The sequence below is a fragment of the Palaemon carinicauda genome, chromosome 31 (assembly GCF_036898095.1).
Source record: "Palaemon carinicauda isolate YSFRI2023 chromosome 31, ASM3689809v2, whole genome shotgun sequence".
Classification (NCBI taxonomy): domain Eukaryota; kingdom Metazoa; phylum Arthropoda; class Malacostraca; order Decapoda; family Palaemonidae; genus Palaemon; species Palaemon carinicauda.
In genome coordinates, this window is record NC_090755.1 from 64,532,730 (window position 1) to 64,547,273 (window position 14,544).

The 14,544-nt window shown below is 36.4% G+C and overlaps 1 protein-coding gene across 1 annotated transcript in view; it reads right to left on the reverse strand.

Annotated features, from left to right (window-relative positions):
• Positions 1 to 14,544, reverse strand: part of LOC137624777 (prestin-like) — a 58,906-nt gene that overhangs the window by 3,727 nt on the left and 40,635 nt on the right. The window contains exons 5-12 of the mRNA XM_068355728.1: positions 14,021 to 14,193; positions 11,726 to 11,896; positions 10,207 to 10,311; positions 5,150 to 5,283; positions 3,612 to 3,774; positions 1,549 to 1,725; positions 1,100 to 1,372; positions 145 to 546 (exon numbers count right to left, since the gene is read on the reverse strand). Coding sequence (XP_068211829.1) covers positions 145 to 546; positions 1,100 to 1,372; positions 1,549 to 1,725; positions 3,612 to 3,774; positions 5,150 to 5,283; positions 10,207 to 10,311; positions 11,726 to 11,896; positions 14,021 to 14,193 — 1,598 coding nt within the window. The remainder of the gene's footprint in view (positions 1 to 144; positions 547 to 1,099; positions 1,373 to 1,548; positions 1,726 to 3,611; positions 3,775 to 5,149; positions 5,284 to 10,206; positions 10,312 to 11,725; positions 11,897 to 14,020; positions 14,194 to 14,544) is intronic.

Consider the following 14,544-nt stretch of genomic DNA (forward strand, 5'->3'; position numbering starts at 1 on the left):
ACGACGTAGTTATAACAGTAGTTAAAAGACATATTTTCACTATGCCTTCAGTGAAGTTAATGTCTGAGTGTTGAAAGTTGATAGATGATTAAAATCGCAATGATTTTTAATAACGTGAAGATTAGTATTACGCATAATTATTACCTCTTTAGTACAATTAGCTTCCAATTCAGGAGACTCGTCTGGATTATCTACAGAAGACACGTTAGAATCCTGCGCTGGAGTTGTATTAGATTCCATTAAAGGTCTATTGAGATCTTTCTTAGATAAGCCCGCATCTTTCACCAGCTCGTTCGCTTCTTGGATCGAACACATTTGTGAATTCTTCACAGAAAGCTTTTCGAGAGACAAGTTCGAATCCTCAACTGAAGCACCGCCTTCGTTGGACTTATTCTCGGAAGCTTTTTTCGAATCCTTTTTGGAATTGTTCGAAAGCACCCATTCGAGCTCCGTTTTGCGAAAGAACTTCTCTCTGAAGAAGACGACGTTGGCGAAGTGCAGCGAACCGCAGAACTTGAAGATTCGAATCCTGGGTATAGTCACGGCCTGGGGAAGGAGGGCGGGGAACATTAGGACACGTAGTGAAAAGAGTTTGACAGCTAAGTAGGATAGGGCCAAAGGTAACAAGTGTCAATTAAAAAACAAAATACACTTATTCCATGTCTGCTTATAGTATGCCACAAAAAGTCAACTGTAGTTGTAACCCCTAACATTGAATTGATATAGCATTTCAAAAAAAATTTAATTTTCTTAAAATGTAATGATGGAGATTTTAGAATGTGTTAAAAAGAGGATTGAATAACTTCCACTAAAAGATAATTTTAACTTTACAGAATAGTAGACGCCATGTTGGATGTCATGGCAACAGGATAAAGTTTCTGATGAATTCAAACATAATATAAATTTTACTTATTCTTTCATTCGTTTCCCCAATGACAGGGCATTTTCCCACACCAAAATTACCGAATAAATAGATCGCCTTGACAAATATTGTGTCCTTCGGTGTTCCCATCCCAAATCCCTGCCGCAGAAACGGGAGGGCACCACCAAATGGAACCGGACCTCGGGGTTGGTAACTATTAAAAATCACAGTACATACCTGTGGATACTCTGAGAAGTCCAGGTACAAGTCAGTGTTGGGGATCCGTCCAAGAGAGACAGTGGTGGGTCTTTGGGATTTGAGGAGGAGGACCAGCATGGAGGCTAACACGCCCACTAATAGGCCGTAGTCGATGTCCAGGAGGACGGAGCCGCTGAAGGTGGCCATCCAGATGAAGGCGTCTGAGTGCGAGAGCAACCACAAGGTCTTGAATTCCTTCAGCTGTAGGAGAAGCCCCTTCAGAGAGACCACGATGATGGAGGACAGGACGCACTGGAATGTTAGCCGAGGATAAACTCCTGGTGTGGAAAACTTCCATTATACACATACAGCGAAGAATCATAAAAAAATATATCAACCCCCTCTACGCATATTGTGCAATAAGTTTTTCACATGTAAATAAGATCCCAGAATCCACCAGTTTGTGGGACATTTTGCACACCACTTACATTAGGCAGTGTTTCAAAGAGTGGTCCTATGAAAAGGAGGATGAGGAGAATGAAGCCACACGAAATGAGTGCCGTCAGGAGAGTCACACTTCCAACTGCTTCTTGAATCAGGGATCGAGAAAGCGAAGCTGCTACAGGGCCACACGAGAAGAAAGACCCAAACATGTTGCTTGCACCCTGGTGGAATAAAGGACGCTTATGAATGTTTGAGGGGACCTTTTCATCAGGATTACTAAAGGTAATTGTAATTGGGATGTGATTTATCTGTTAGTCTGTATTGGTGAACTGTACCCTTTAAAGAAACTATATTGATGCTGAACTGAACCTTGAAGAGGCGATACACAGTGAGGTTGTATCTAACATTTTAAAGTGACTATACTTAAGGGCTGAACTGGGCAATTGAGAGGGGTTGTACGGTTGCTCAAAAAAAAAAAAGTGTAGAAAATAGGTATGTTGGGGTATATTTTATGACTCCATCATGAATATGAGTTATATTCCAATTTGGTTAAATTTGAAAGACTACAGTAATGTGAATCAAAACTTAAGAGTAACTGTACAGAGGTGCTGAGCCATTCTTGTCTCATTGTACTTTGGTTCTGAACCATGTTTTGTCAAGAACTGTGAAGTGCAATTATGGGAACCCATCTTTAAAAACACACACACACACACACACACACACACACACCTTACTGTGGGAGTTTATTAATAAAAAAAATGTCCATTGGCACTGAGTGCACAGTTGTTTTATGACAACCTATGTTAAGTGACATTTCTGTGTTGATTAGCTTGAATTTTAAAAGTGTATACACAGTGGAATTAGACCAGACTTTGAAATAACTGTTGATACTTAATTGTGTTATCAAAAGCTCATGTACACCAGTGTGAACTAGAATTTTATAATCATTCGACAGTATGTGAACATAAAATTGTAGAAATTACCCCTTAGAAGCGTTAATTAGACATGAAAATTTCTTTTCTGAAAAGTATTGGTGAAATGCACCTTGCCTTTTAAAAACGAACGCACAGCAGTATTGAAGAAAACTACTCACTTGGACTCCGATGCCACTAATTTAATCCTTATCACCCCCTATATAATTAAGAGCAAGTGTCTGGTTATATATAAGTGATCCCTCAGCACTTCGTAGCTCGACTATCGTGGCCTCAGTGCATCACAGGTTTTTTTTTTTTGTCAAAAAATAAAAATTAAAAAATACCGCCGTATTGCAGAAAGCAGCCGTGTTTCATCTTGATACGCGAAAGAAACAGCTTCCCCGGCTCCCAGACAAGGAGAGCAGCTTGCTCTTATACCCACTGGAAGTCAGACAAGGCACATGATTGGTTACCGACACGAGATCAACGAATCAGAGAATGAGTGGATGTATCCTGTGAGCTGATTGGCTGTGCATCATTGCATCCTTTCCCAGCATCTTCCCTTGGTGTATCTCGCCGCTACCGTGTGTGAATGGTTTGTATGCAGTAATTAAAAACTATAGATTTAAGTAAAACATATAAGTGAGTTAATGTATATTATCTGTAGATTTATGTAAAATATTTGTGAGAGAATGTAGTATACATTACAGCACTGTATTGTATTGATTTTATACTTTAAATACAATAGATTCAAGCATAATATACTGTACATATACTGTATTTAAAGCATACATATACATGCAGTATTTTAAACATTCTTGTACCCACACACACACATACAAAAATTACGGGGGAGGGGCCCAGTCCTATTTTGCGGATTTTCACTTATCGGGGGGGGGGGGGGGGGGTTTCCGGTCCCCATTAACTGCAATAAATGAGGTATCCCTGTATATATATATATATATATATATATATATATATATATATATATATATATATATATATATATATATATATATATATATAATTCTTTTTGGTATCGCACAGTCCTCTCCATCACTCGGGTAGGGAGGAGAGGCAACAGTCATACCCTGGAGAGATGGAGAGAGGAGAGTCCGTGTCTTTGCATATCTATATAAAAATTTGGCCGTCATTTTGACAGGTCGCATAAACTAGTAACCTATAATAATTACCTGGGCATAGAACTCCTGCGTGCCATCTATGGTATACCCGTGTCTCTTGCTAAATATCTTCGCCATTGAGAATGAGGAGGTGTAGCCCACGACGGCGATGATCAGGGCATTCACCAGGACTTCCGGCATTAATTCGAAAGGTGGAAGAGATGGAGTTGGAAGCCTGCAAGGGAAGGTGGAAGACTTGAGTGTGTTGGCTTTTAAAATGTTTTAAATATAGGGAAAGTTAAAACATGACTCTCAGTATGAGCTGGTTCAGACCTTAAAATCTTTTTTAAAAAATCAGATATAAAGATTCGCAGCGTTTTCTCGTTCGGCAAAAGCTACTGGTTGGATTATCTTCAAATTTTTTGTCTGAAAAGCCTGGGTCATGTTTTAGTGTAGGCCTACCTCATCCATGAAATTTCAACAAGGGAAGTAGTGCATTTATCTCTATTTTCATCCTAAGTCTATCACGTAAGGGATGGTTTTATTGCAAAAATAACTTTAAAACGTCTTATGGTTACATATTTGCACAGCAACTCATTAGTATCCACTACAATAATCATCTCATAGATATAACTTTAAACATAAGACCTACTAAATCACACATACATGTTCATATGAAGGTGGGTGGGCGCACACATGCAAGTTTATATGGGTTGCCAAAACGTACATGCATAATTGCCCACTCAAGTTTTCATACTTAAAAACGAACATCTTAACCTATATGTCTTGGCTGGTTTATTTAGTTGAGTACACACACACACACACACACACACATATATATATATATATATATATATATATATATGTGTGTGTATATATATTTATATTTATATATATTTATATATATAAATATATATATATATTTATATATATATAAATATATATATATATATATATATATATATATATTTATATATATATATATATATATATATATATATATATATATATATATATATATATATATAATTACAAGCTAAGCAAGGTCTGTATTCTATAGACCTAACTCTTTAGCATGACTGATACGAAGAACCCTGATGTTGCCATGGGCTATCGGATCCAATTTTCTTATGTATGGAACCATCTTATTAGGGATAAATTTGTAACCTTCTGGTCCTTTCCATGCAACCAACTATCGCTTTCTTTCCGGAAAGTTCTTAAATTTTTTATTGAATAGTCTTTCACAAGACAATAGGGCCTTTTCCTTGCAAGGGACGTTTACAACCAATGGCCTTGAGCTGCATGAGGAGGTAGCCTCTTTCTTCTGTACTGTAGTTGAAGTTGAGCAACGGTATACAGTTTATCCAATTGTCCTGTAGTATAAACTAACCAATCCCTTTTTTTTTTTTTTTTTTTTTTTTTTTTTTTTTTTTTTTTTTTTTTTTTGAACTCTGTAAATAGATTTCAGTCAGGGTAATTAAATGCCAACAAGGATTTCTACATAGAGAGAACGTTTATAGACCATCAACTAATTTTCATACCATGTGCTACCTTGGCACTGACGGTCTGGCATAAGGCCTCATTAATCAATCGACCTCAGAAATACTCACCCTGTCGGAATTTCACCAACGACCTTGACATTGTAATTCCCATGGAAATCTCCGTAATAGGAAGCCACCGTCCCTAGGACAACCACGATAAGCTCCATGGGAACAGGGAATTTTGTGTACTTCTTTACCCATGGCTGCAATGGAAAAGATGGTTAGGTTTAAAAACAAACGTTAAACATTGCATCCTATAGGCATAACAACTTCACGGCTGACAAATAACGACTCCCCATATAAGAAAAGGCGGGAGGCGAAAACCATTACAGTAGACAGATGTAAACAACATAACAGTGGTAATTATTATCTGTAAACAACTGGTCGTTTGACCATACAACTGTTGAACAACAATCATAACAAGATGTGGATAGAACTCTAGTATACTTCAGTCAGCATGCTAGTTTAACTGAAAATGACAAATAATTTTTTTCTAGTTTTTATTCTAATGGAATTGACAATCAAATTTGACTTATCCTATAATTCAGACCAGTAGAAAACAAGAGGAAGGAAGGCAAGTGATTACTATAATTGTATTTTTTCTCAAGTATTTTTTTTTTCTAGTTTTTATTCTAATGGAATTGACAACCAAATTCGACTTACCCTATAGTTCAGACCAGTAGAAAACAAGAGGAAGGAAGGCAAGTGATTACTATAATTGTATTTTTTCTCAAGTATTTTTTTTTTCTAGTTTTTATTCTAATGGAATTGACAATCAAATTTGACTTATCCTATAATTCAGACCAATTGAAAACAAGAGGAAGGAAGGCAAGTGATTCCTATAATTGTATTTTTTCACAAGTATACATCATCAACATCATCATCATCATCATCTCCTACGCCTATTGACGCAAAGGGCCTCGGTTAGATTCAGCCAGCCGTCTCTATATGGAGCTTTTAAATAAATACTTCTCCGTTCATCATCTCCTACTTCACGCTTCATAGTCCTCAGCCATGTAGGCCTGGGTCTTCTTACTTACTCTTCTAGTGCCTTGTGGAGCTTTAGATTAAGATCGAATCACAAGTATACAATAAACCATAATTTGTATATAATATACATATATATATGTATATGTATATAGATATACTATATATATATATATATATATATATATATATATATATATATATATATACTGTGCATATATATATATATATATATATATATATATATATATACTGTATATATATATATATATATATATATATATATATATATATATATATATATACACACACTTGTTTATTGATATCATTTGCAATAAAACTTATTTCGACCATAAGGAATAGTTCCTGAAAGTGAGGAGTCGTGATGATTGGATCCCTGCGCCATTCAAGAAACTGAACTGAGACACTGTGATGGCTGTACAAAAACACTATAATTACTTAACCCTCATTTTTGCTCAATATGCATAATGTTATTTCAATAGCCCTCTTTGAGTTATAGCTATTATGTGCTAGTCTCTTTTCCCCCGTTTCCTCTTCAAGACTAAACCATATAAAAACTAGAGGGCACCCAGTAGAGCGCAGACCTCCGCCCTGGCAGCTTATTTATCGACCCTTTGCTCGACCTTGACCTTTGACCTTAACATGTATTAATTGGCGTGGATTTTCATACACTCAAATATAAATCAAGTTTGAAGTCTCTGTGACAGCGATGTCCAAACTTATGGCTAATTATGTGAATTGGACATTTTGCTTGACTGTGACCTTGACCTTCCAAAATTTAATCATTTCCAGCTTTTTACATAACAGTTAATCCCTGAATTTTTCATTAGGGCCTTTTCACACTATGCGATTTAAATCCGTCACCGCGCATTTTTGTCCGTCGCAGTGCCGCTTTGTATGAGCGGTGTCCCACTGGCTTGAAGCGATGCGCCCCCCCCCCCCCCCCTGTTGGCCATCATGTTCAATACGTGTCTTCACACCAGGCGGCTTTTTCCGCGTTTACAAGCGGTGATCATCAATAGGTCACTGCTTTTCTTCTTGAAAACACATCGTGAATTCTCATTTTTTTTAGTTCAATCCAGTTTTATGAAGTAAAAGTATGGACGAGTATAAAAATCGTATTTTAGTTACATCTGCTTGAAGACAAGTGTGCTATGGTTTGAATGTAGGATTGAAGAATCTTAATAAGGAGAAATATTGAAATGGTGATTTTTTAATGATTTATTTATCTTTGATTATTCAAGTGTTTTTATTAAGTAAAACATGGGGAACCATATTTTACCATTTTAAGAATATTACGTAGATGAGATAAAGCACATGTTTAGTCATAAAGGCACTTACCACTAGATAGGAGAAAGTTTACATACTTTCTCAATGTCATATTTTAAAATATTGCCAAATCAAATCCCCTACTTCCGTCACGAAATAATCAGCAAACGTGTTAATGATGTCATCTGCTGCTAGGCCACGTCGTACATATATAGCATTTTCAAGCTCTTCTACTCCTTTTATTGTTAAAGCGTTTTCAAAATTAAAACCATTGCGTTCTCTTACAATGTTATGAAGAATATTTGCCAACATTCATAGCAAGATGAAGAGATACGTGAATGGGACGACGGGAAATCCTCCATTTGCGACTTAAAATTCTAAATGCACATTCAATATGCCTTCTTCCTCCACTTAAACGATAATTGAATACTCTCTTTGTTCACTTAATTGTCTTCCTCCATAAGACCGCATTCAAGTTTTCATCCCCTAAAATACTTATGACACATATGGTTACTGAAAACCAGGCAATAGTTTTGGGTGGGGTAGAGGAAAGAAATGTTGGTCAAAATATCTCTAGAACTAAGTACCTCTGGAAATGGTCTAATCACAGTCTTTCCCATGCCCCCCCCCCCCCCCCCCAATGTTCTTCAATTGTTATTTTAGACATTTTAAATTATTAGAAAAATTATTATCATCCTTATTTAGTTTTCTAAAGAGAGAAGCTTATGCGCCATGCATGTCTCTTTTGGCATTGAATTCTTGATCGTCTCTCATAATAGATAAAGGTACAACAGGTCCTCTTCTTATGCATCTTGTTGCTCACTGCATTTTGTTTTCAATATTTTAAAAGGTAATTGATCTCAGTAGTCTGTCTGTCAGATTGCCTTACCATTGTGTAAGACACGGGCTCTTGCCTTAGACAGCCCATAAGATCTCAGTAGGCGGAGACCGCTCAAATAAGCGGTGTCGTCCGCAGTAAAAGCGGAGCGGAGACCGCCTCTAGTGCGGGAAAAAAAATCGCAGTGTGAAAGGGTCCTTCTCTACAATTAAAATTGTGGCCAGGAAACTGTTCACAAACAAACATAAACGGCGGGTATAAAATAATCACCTTCCAACTTTGTAGACGGAGGTACTAAGCAAACTTTTTTGGTTCAATCCTCCTCTTCACTTACACCATTCCCCATTGCCCGAACTTTTCTGATGGCTCTAGAGAGTAGTCTAGATTATTGTTGAGATACAAGTCTGTATCAAATGAGTTATTGCGCATTTTACTCCAATTATCTTATTTGCAATTGCATTCCGTCTTTCCATGATCCTATTATATTATACTTATGTGAGCGGCTCGTTAAAATAACTGTTAACTATTTAGATAGATAGGTCCATGCACGCACACAAACACGCACACAGATTCAACCCTTCCCATTCTTTCGTAACTAAAACCGGCAGTTTGGGCAATTTTTGAAAGATCTCTTTTTCCAATTGGTTGCCGCTAAACGTGACAGGAATATATATATATATATATATATATATATATATATATATATATATATATATATATATATATATAGTTACAGTTTTTATCTGCAACAAGGGTCACGACCCACGAGTAGGTTGTAATGCCGTTTCTTGCAACTAGCACGTGAGATTAACCTTTGGATTCATTTGACTTTGCCAAGTATTTTGAAACGTATTACATGAAATCATCAACATTTGGATAATAAAATTACAGATTCCGAAAAGTCAGGGGACTGAAAACACTCAAGGCTTTCAACTTTCTCCACTAGGACTAGGAGGGCTTGAGACGATTTAAAAAAAAAAAAAAAAAAGGAGTCCAATGAATAATTTTCGTGATGTTTAGATGGTTTCTTGCCAATACTGAAAAACCTTATACGTATTTAGCTGTTTATTGAAACTGCCAAATAATTTTAGCCTAACTCCAAATTCCAATGATCTCACATGCCACTAAATAAGTATCTCAAGTTTTGGATCTTTGATCAGACTATGCAATTCAGAATCACAAAAAAAAAAAAAAAAAAAAAAATCACATGTATACAGTTCTTCGGGGCTACCAAACTGCCAATACGTGTCAGTTCGAGCAACACTGAAGTCTTGCATGTTCCATAGGGAAGTGTCAGTGTCACACAAGACAGAACAGTTCACACGTCAGAAAACGTCCTCACTTTTAATGATTTTAATAATAATCATAATTTTAATACTAAAAGAAACTCATGTTCCATGGTGAAAATAAAACATTGAAAACAGTATTCTAATTCATTTCAATCTCTCTTATCATTTGGATATGTTATTATTTTATTTATTCATTTATTATAATTTTTTATATTTTTCTGATAACAGTCTACAGAGACTGGTGGTTTATAGTATGGGGTTCAAGGTTACATCCGGCATACTTAGGAAACCATCACTTTCCTCTCTGCATGTTTTGTTTCAGGTGGCATGTTCTTCTGCACAAGTCCTGTGGCTATATCGGCTCCTGCTTATTATTGTTTGTTGTTGTTATTATTACTGTTGTTATTATTAGCCAATTTACGACCCCATTTGGAAAAGCAGAATGTTACCATCTCAGAGGGTCCAATAGGGTAAGCAGCCATATACGAAAAAAAGCGATTAACAACTGTGAGGATGTTTTATTAAAGAAGAAGAAGGAGGAGGAGGAGGAGGAGGAGGAGGAGGAGGAGGAGGAGGAGGAAGGGATAAAATAAAATAAATTACGAGAAATACTAAACGAATAAACAAACAAAATAGAATAATAGGATAATTGAAGGAGACACATAAGAGTATTTTCAGTAAGAAAGCATTGGAACCCCATTTACTACTTCTGAAGATCTTACCTTCAGTAATTCGTTGTTGAAGACGAGCATGGCTATGCAGACGAGCGAGATCAGAATCACAGCGATGTTTGCCGAAGGGAGATTCTTGAAGATGTCGATTAGTGTCTGTGGAGGAGAAATTGAGATATTTCTCTCTCTCAAATATGTATTCATGTGATAATTGAGGAGTTAACTCTCACTCTCTCTCTCTCTCTCTCTCTCTCTCTCTCTCTCTCTCTCTGGCATTAGCAACTCTCTGGTGGATTTACGAGGTGCCTCACACTGAGGGACCTGGGGAAACCCAAACATAGAATAAGGCAATAAGGCTCTCTCTCTCTCTCTCTCTCTCTCTCTCTCTCTCTCTCTCTCTCTCTCTCTATCTCTCTCTCTCTCTAGGTCCGTAATCTGCTTTTAAGGTCAGCAGACTATAGATAAGTATAGTACAGATTTTAAAATGAAGGAAAATATGTATTTATGGGAGAATTGAGGAGTTAACTCTCTCTCTCTCTCTCTCTCTCTCTCTCTCTCTCTCTCTCTCTCTCTCTCTCTCTCTCTCTCTCTCTCTCTCTCAGTCCGTAATCTTCTCTTAAGGTCAGAAGACTGTATAGAAATATAGTACAGATTTTGAATTGAAGGAGTGAGAATTGAGGAGTTAACTCTCTCTCTCTCTCTCTCTCTCTCTCTCTCTCTCTCTCTCTCTCTCTCTCTCTCTCTCTCTCTAGGTCCGTAATCTGCTTTTAAGGTCAGCAGACTATAGATAAGTATAGTACAAATTTTAAAATAAAGGAAAATATGTACATGTGAGAATTGAGGAGTTAACACTCTCTCTCTCTCTCTCTCTCTCTCTCTCTCTCTCTCTCTCTCTCTCTCTCTCTCTCTCTTTCATGAAAAAAATATTACAAGCGAAGTCTGCGTCGTGGAGGATTCTTGACCCTTTAACTCATGTAAAAACAGATGATGCACCAAGTGTCCCAACGCCATCTGTTGTCCAGCCCAAGGTCTATAAAATCTATTCTATAGGCCTTGGTCCAGCCCTTGAACCTCTCGCTAACATATACAAATCTTAGCTACGCTATCCTGGATATCTGGATTTTTAACTTTATGAAATTAAAATCATGAGTCAGTTTCCTGCTCCCAAAAAAATCTTAAATATGACCAGTTGGAAAGAAATGTTCAACTTGCCAGGCAATAGAAGTTGATCTACGATTTAAGTAACAATGAACATTAACCATTACAATGATAATCACCTATAATCCATTTCTTTTAGCGATGCAGATTTGCACCGACTCGCAGCGGTGCCCTTTTAGCTCGGAAAAGTTTCCTGATCGCTGATTGGTTGGACGAGATAATTCTAACCAATCAGCGATCAGGAAACTTTTCCGAGCTAAAAGGGCACCGTCGCGAGTCGGTGCAAATATGCATCGCTAAAAGAAATGGACTATAGTTGATTTACTCTCATGGAATACTATTAACCCCCCCCCCAAAAAAAAAAAAGCCTAGAATTAATAACAAATTGGCAGAATTCCGACGCCAAACTTACGTAGATAATCTTGAGAGGCCCATAGCGGGACTTGAGCCCTGTGATACCCAGGAGTGACTTGAACTGGGAGGTCATCACGTGGAAGGCTACTGACGTGGTGAAGCCGGAGATGATCATGTCGGACAAGAGCACGTTCAGCACTTCTCCAAAACTCAGTAGCCCAAAGATCACCTGAAATTCAAGAAAATTTGTAGCCGTTATTTACAGTTGTTTCAGGACAAAAAAAAAAAATAAGTAGTTTCCTGTTGATCATTTTGTGGCATGTAGATACATCTTTATAATTAGTGAGCTTAATAGATTTTATGTAATAAGATTTTTACTTTAAATACAAAAACAAATGCAGCAGTTTCTATCCCACTGCAGGACAAAGGCCTCAGACATGTCCCGGGAGACTTTTGTCTGATTGCTCACAGCAAACTAACCTAGTATGAGTGTCCCTGACTAATACAGCTTTGCTGATCATGGCGGTACACAAACCCTTTCACCATACACACGCAAACACTTGTATATATCATCATCAGCAGCAGCCATAGCTATTCCAGTGCAGGACAAACGCCTCCTATATGTTCTTTCACTGTCGTCTGTTTATAGTCTTTGTATGTCACCCTACACCTACAAACTTACTTGGTTCGTCTATCTGTCGTCTTCTCTTTCTTTTGCAATCTCTACGAACCCATTCCGTTATTTTTAATGTCCATCTATTATCTGTCATTCTCATTATATGTCTTGCCCACGTCTATTTCTTTTTCTTACATGTTGTTAGAATATCAAGTACTTTAGTTTGTTCTCGTGTTCATGTTGCTTTTTTCCTATCTCTTAGTGTTAACGCTATCGTCATTCTCTCCATAGCTCTTTGAGTTTATGTTCTAAGGCTTCAGTAAGGCTCCAAGTTTCTGATGCATATGTTAAGACTGGTAGGACCATCTCAATTTTTTTTTTTTTTTTTTTTACAGAGAAAGTGGCATTTTACGTTTCATAATCTCATTTTGTTTAGCAAAGGCTCTGCCTCCCATGATAATCCTTTTAATTTCGGTTTTATGTCATGGGGAAACACTAATTGTCTGTCATAAGTACGTATATTCATTAAAAATTTCTAGAGAATCGTCCATTGCCCTTATTTGTTGTCACCGCATTTTCATTAAACATTATCTTAGTTTTACTCATATTCATTTTCAGTCTAACATTTCAGCTTTCTCTACTCAAATCTTCTATTATCTTTTGCAATTCCTCCCATGATCCACTACACAGAACTATGTCATCTCCAAACCTCAACTTTATGTATGTATATATATATATATATATATATATATATATATATATATATATATATATATCATCGCCTACGCCTATTGACACAAATGGCATATCACTCTCACTCTCTCTCTCTCTCTCTCTCTCTCTCTCTCTCTCTCTCTCTCTCTCTCTCTCTCTCTCGCAACTCCACAATTATGATATGGAAGTTGCAAACTTGAGTGTCAACCAATTTGGTTCATCAATCATTCCACTCACTTGAACCGTCTATCCCTCCTGTTATAAACCTTTACTCTCACAATTTTTCTTGATTCAATCTTAACAACTCATCTCTCTCTCTCTCTCTCTCTCTCTCTCTCTCTCTCTCTCTCTCTCTGTCCGCGATTTAAACCACATTAAATTAAGAATTGCAGTTAGAAAAAGCTACTTAGATTATCATTTGCGTAAAACATAGGTCCATTCCTGTGAATTCTACTGTAATAAGTAAATTTCTTTTTATCTAAAAATTATCTACTTTAACGATTACAATGGTAAAGAATGAGATACAGCATCCGGCCGTGTTTATGGTGTGGATTTGGGATAGAAAAATTATAAGAACATCATTTCAATTAATCCAATCATATATGTAAGTTTTACTCTTAGAAGAATGGACGTCTGTCCACTAACCATTAAATATGTTTATCACACTCGTTGGAAATTAAAGTGTTTAATCATCCAAATAGTATGTGTGGTTCCCGTAGACTTATTTTATTGTGCAAAAATTATATATATATATATATATATATATATATATATATATATATATATATATATATATATATATATATATATATATATGACTATAGTATCTTCATGCAAAGAGTTTAGCATTTATTATTATTATTATTATTATTATTTATTATTATAATTATTATCATTGAAATTATTATTATTATTATTCGCGTGTTTATCCTATTTCATCATGTTTTGAGTCATTGTTAGATTTTTTTTATCCAATAATTTCAAGAAAAAGACAAACATTTCAACATTTCCTAGAACCCTCACCTCCAAAAGGCCAACCACTAATGCTAAAATAGAAGAAACTTGCTGCCCTGTGTAAGTGGTGACGTCAGTGCTTCCCTCTGTTGGCTGGAGTGCGTCACTAACAACCTCCGTAGGCTCAGTCGATAACTCCGTCACTAATTTGCTCATCATGAGCGAGCCTATGGCGTAGGTCCCTGCGAGAAGGAAGTTATTATTTAAATATGCTTTTTTGCGATAGTCAAATATTGAGATAGCAGTAAAAGAGGAAGAGTAAAAGAAGGAAATGAGTACTAATACTAAGGTAGATAGAAAATCCAACTACTTCCTCAACATAAAGAAAACGACTGAGTTTAGTGTAAAGAAAACGACTGAGGTCTAAACTCGAGGAAAACCGAAGTAAGGAGAGAATTCCAGGTCTTGATAGTAGAAAGGAAGTATTAAATGCAATACTTAGCAGTAAAGGAAGTCATTTCCGGTAATATAAAATCGATAAAAAGTTATTATTATAAATCATGATATTGTCAATGCAGGTTACGTACTGTACT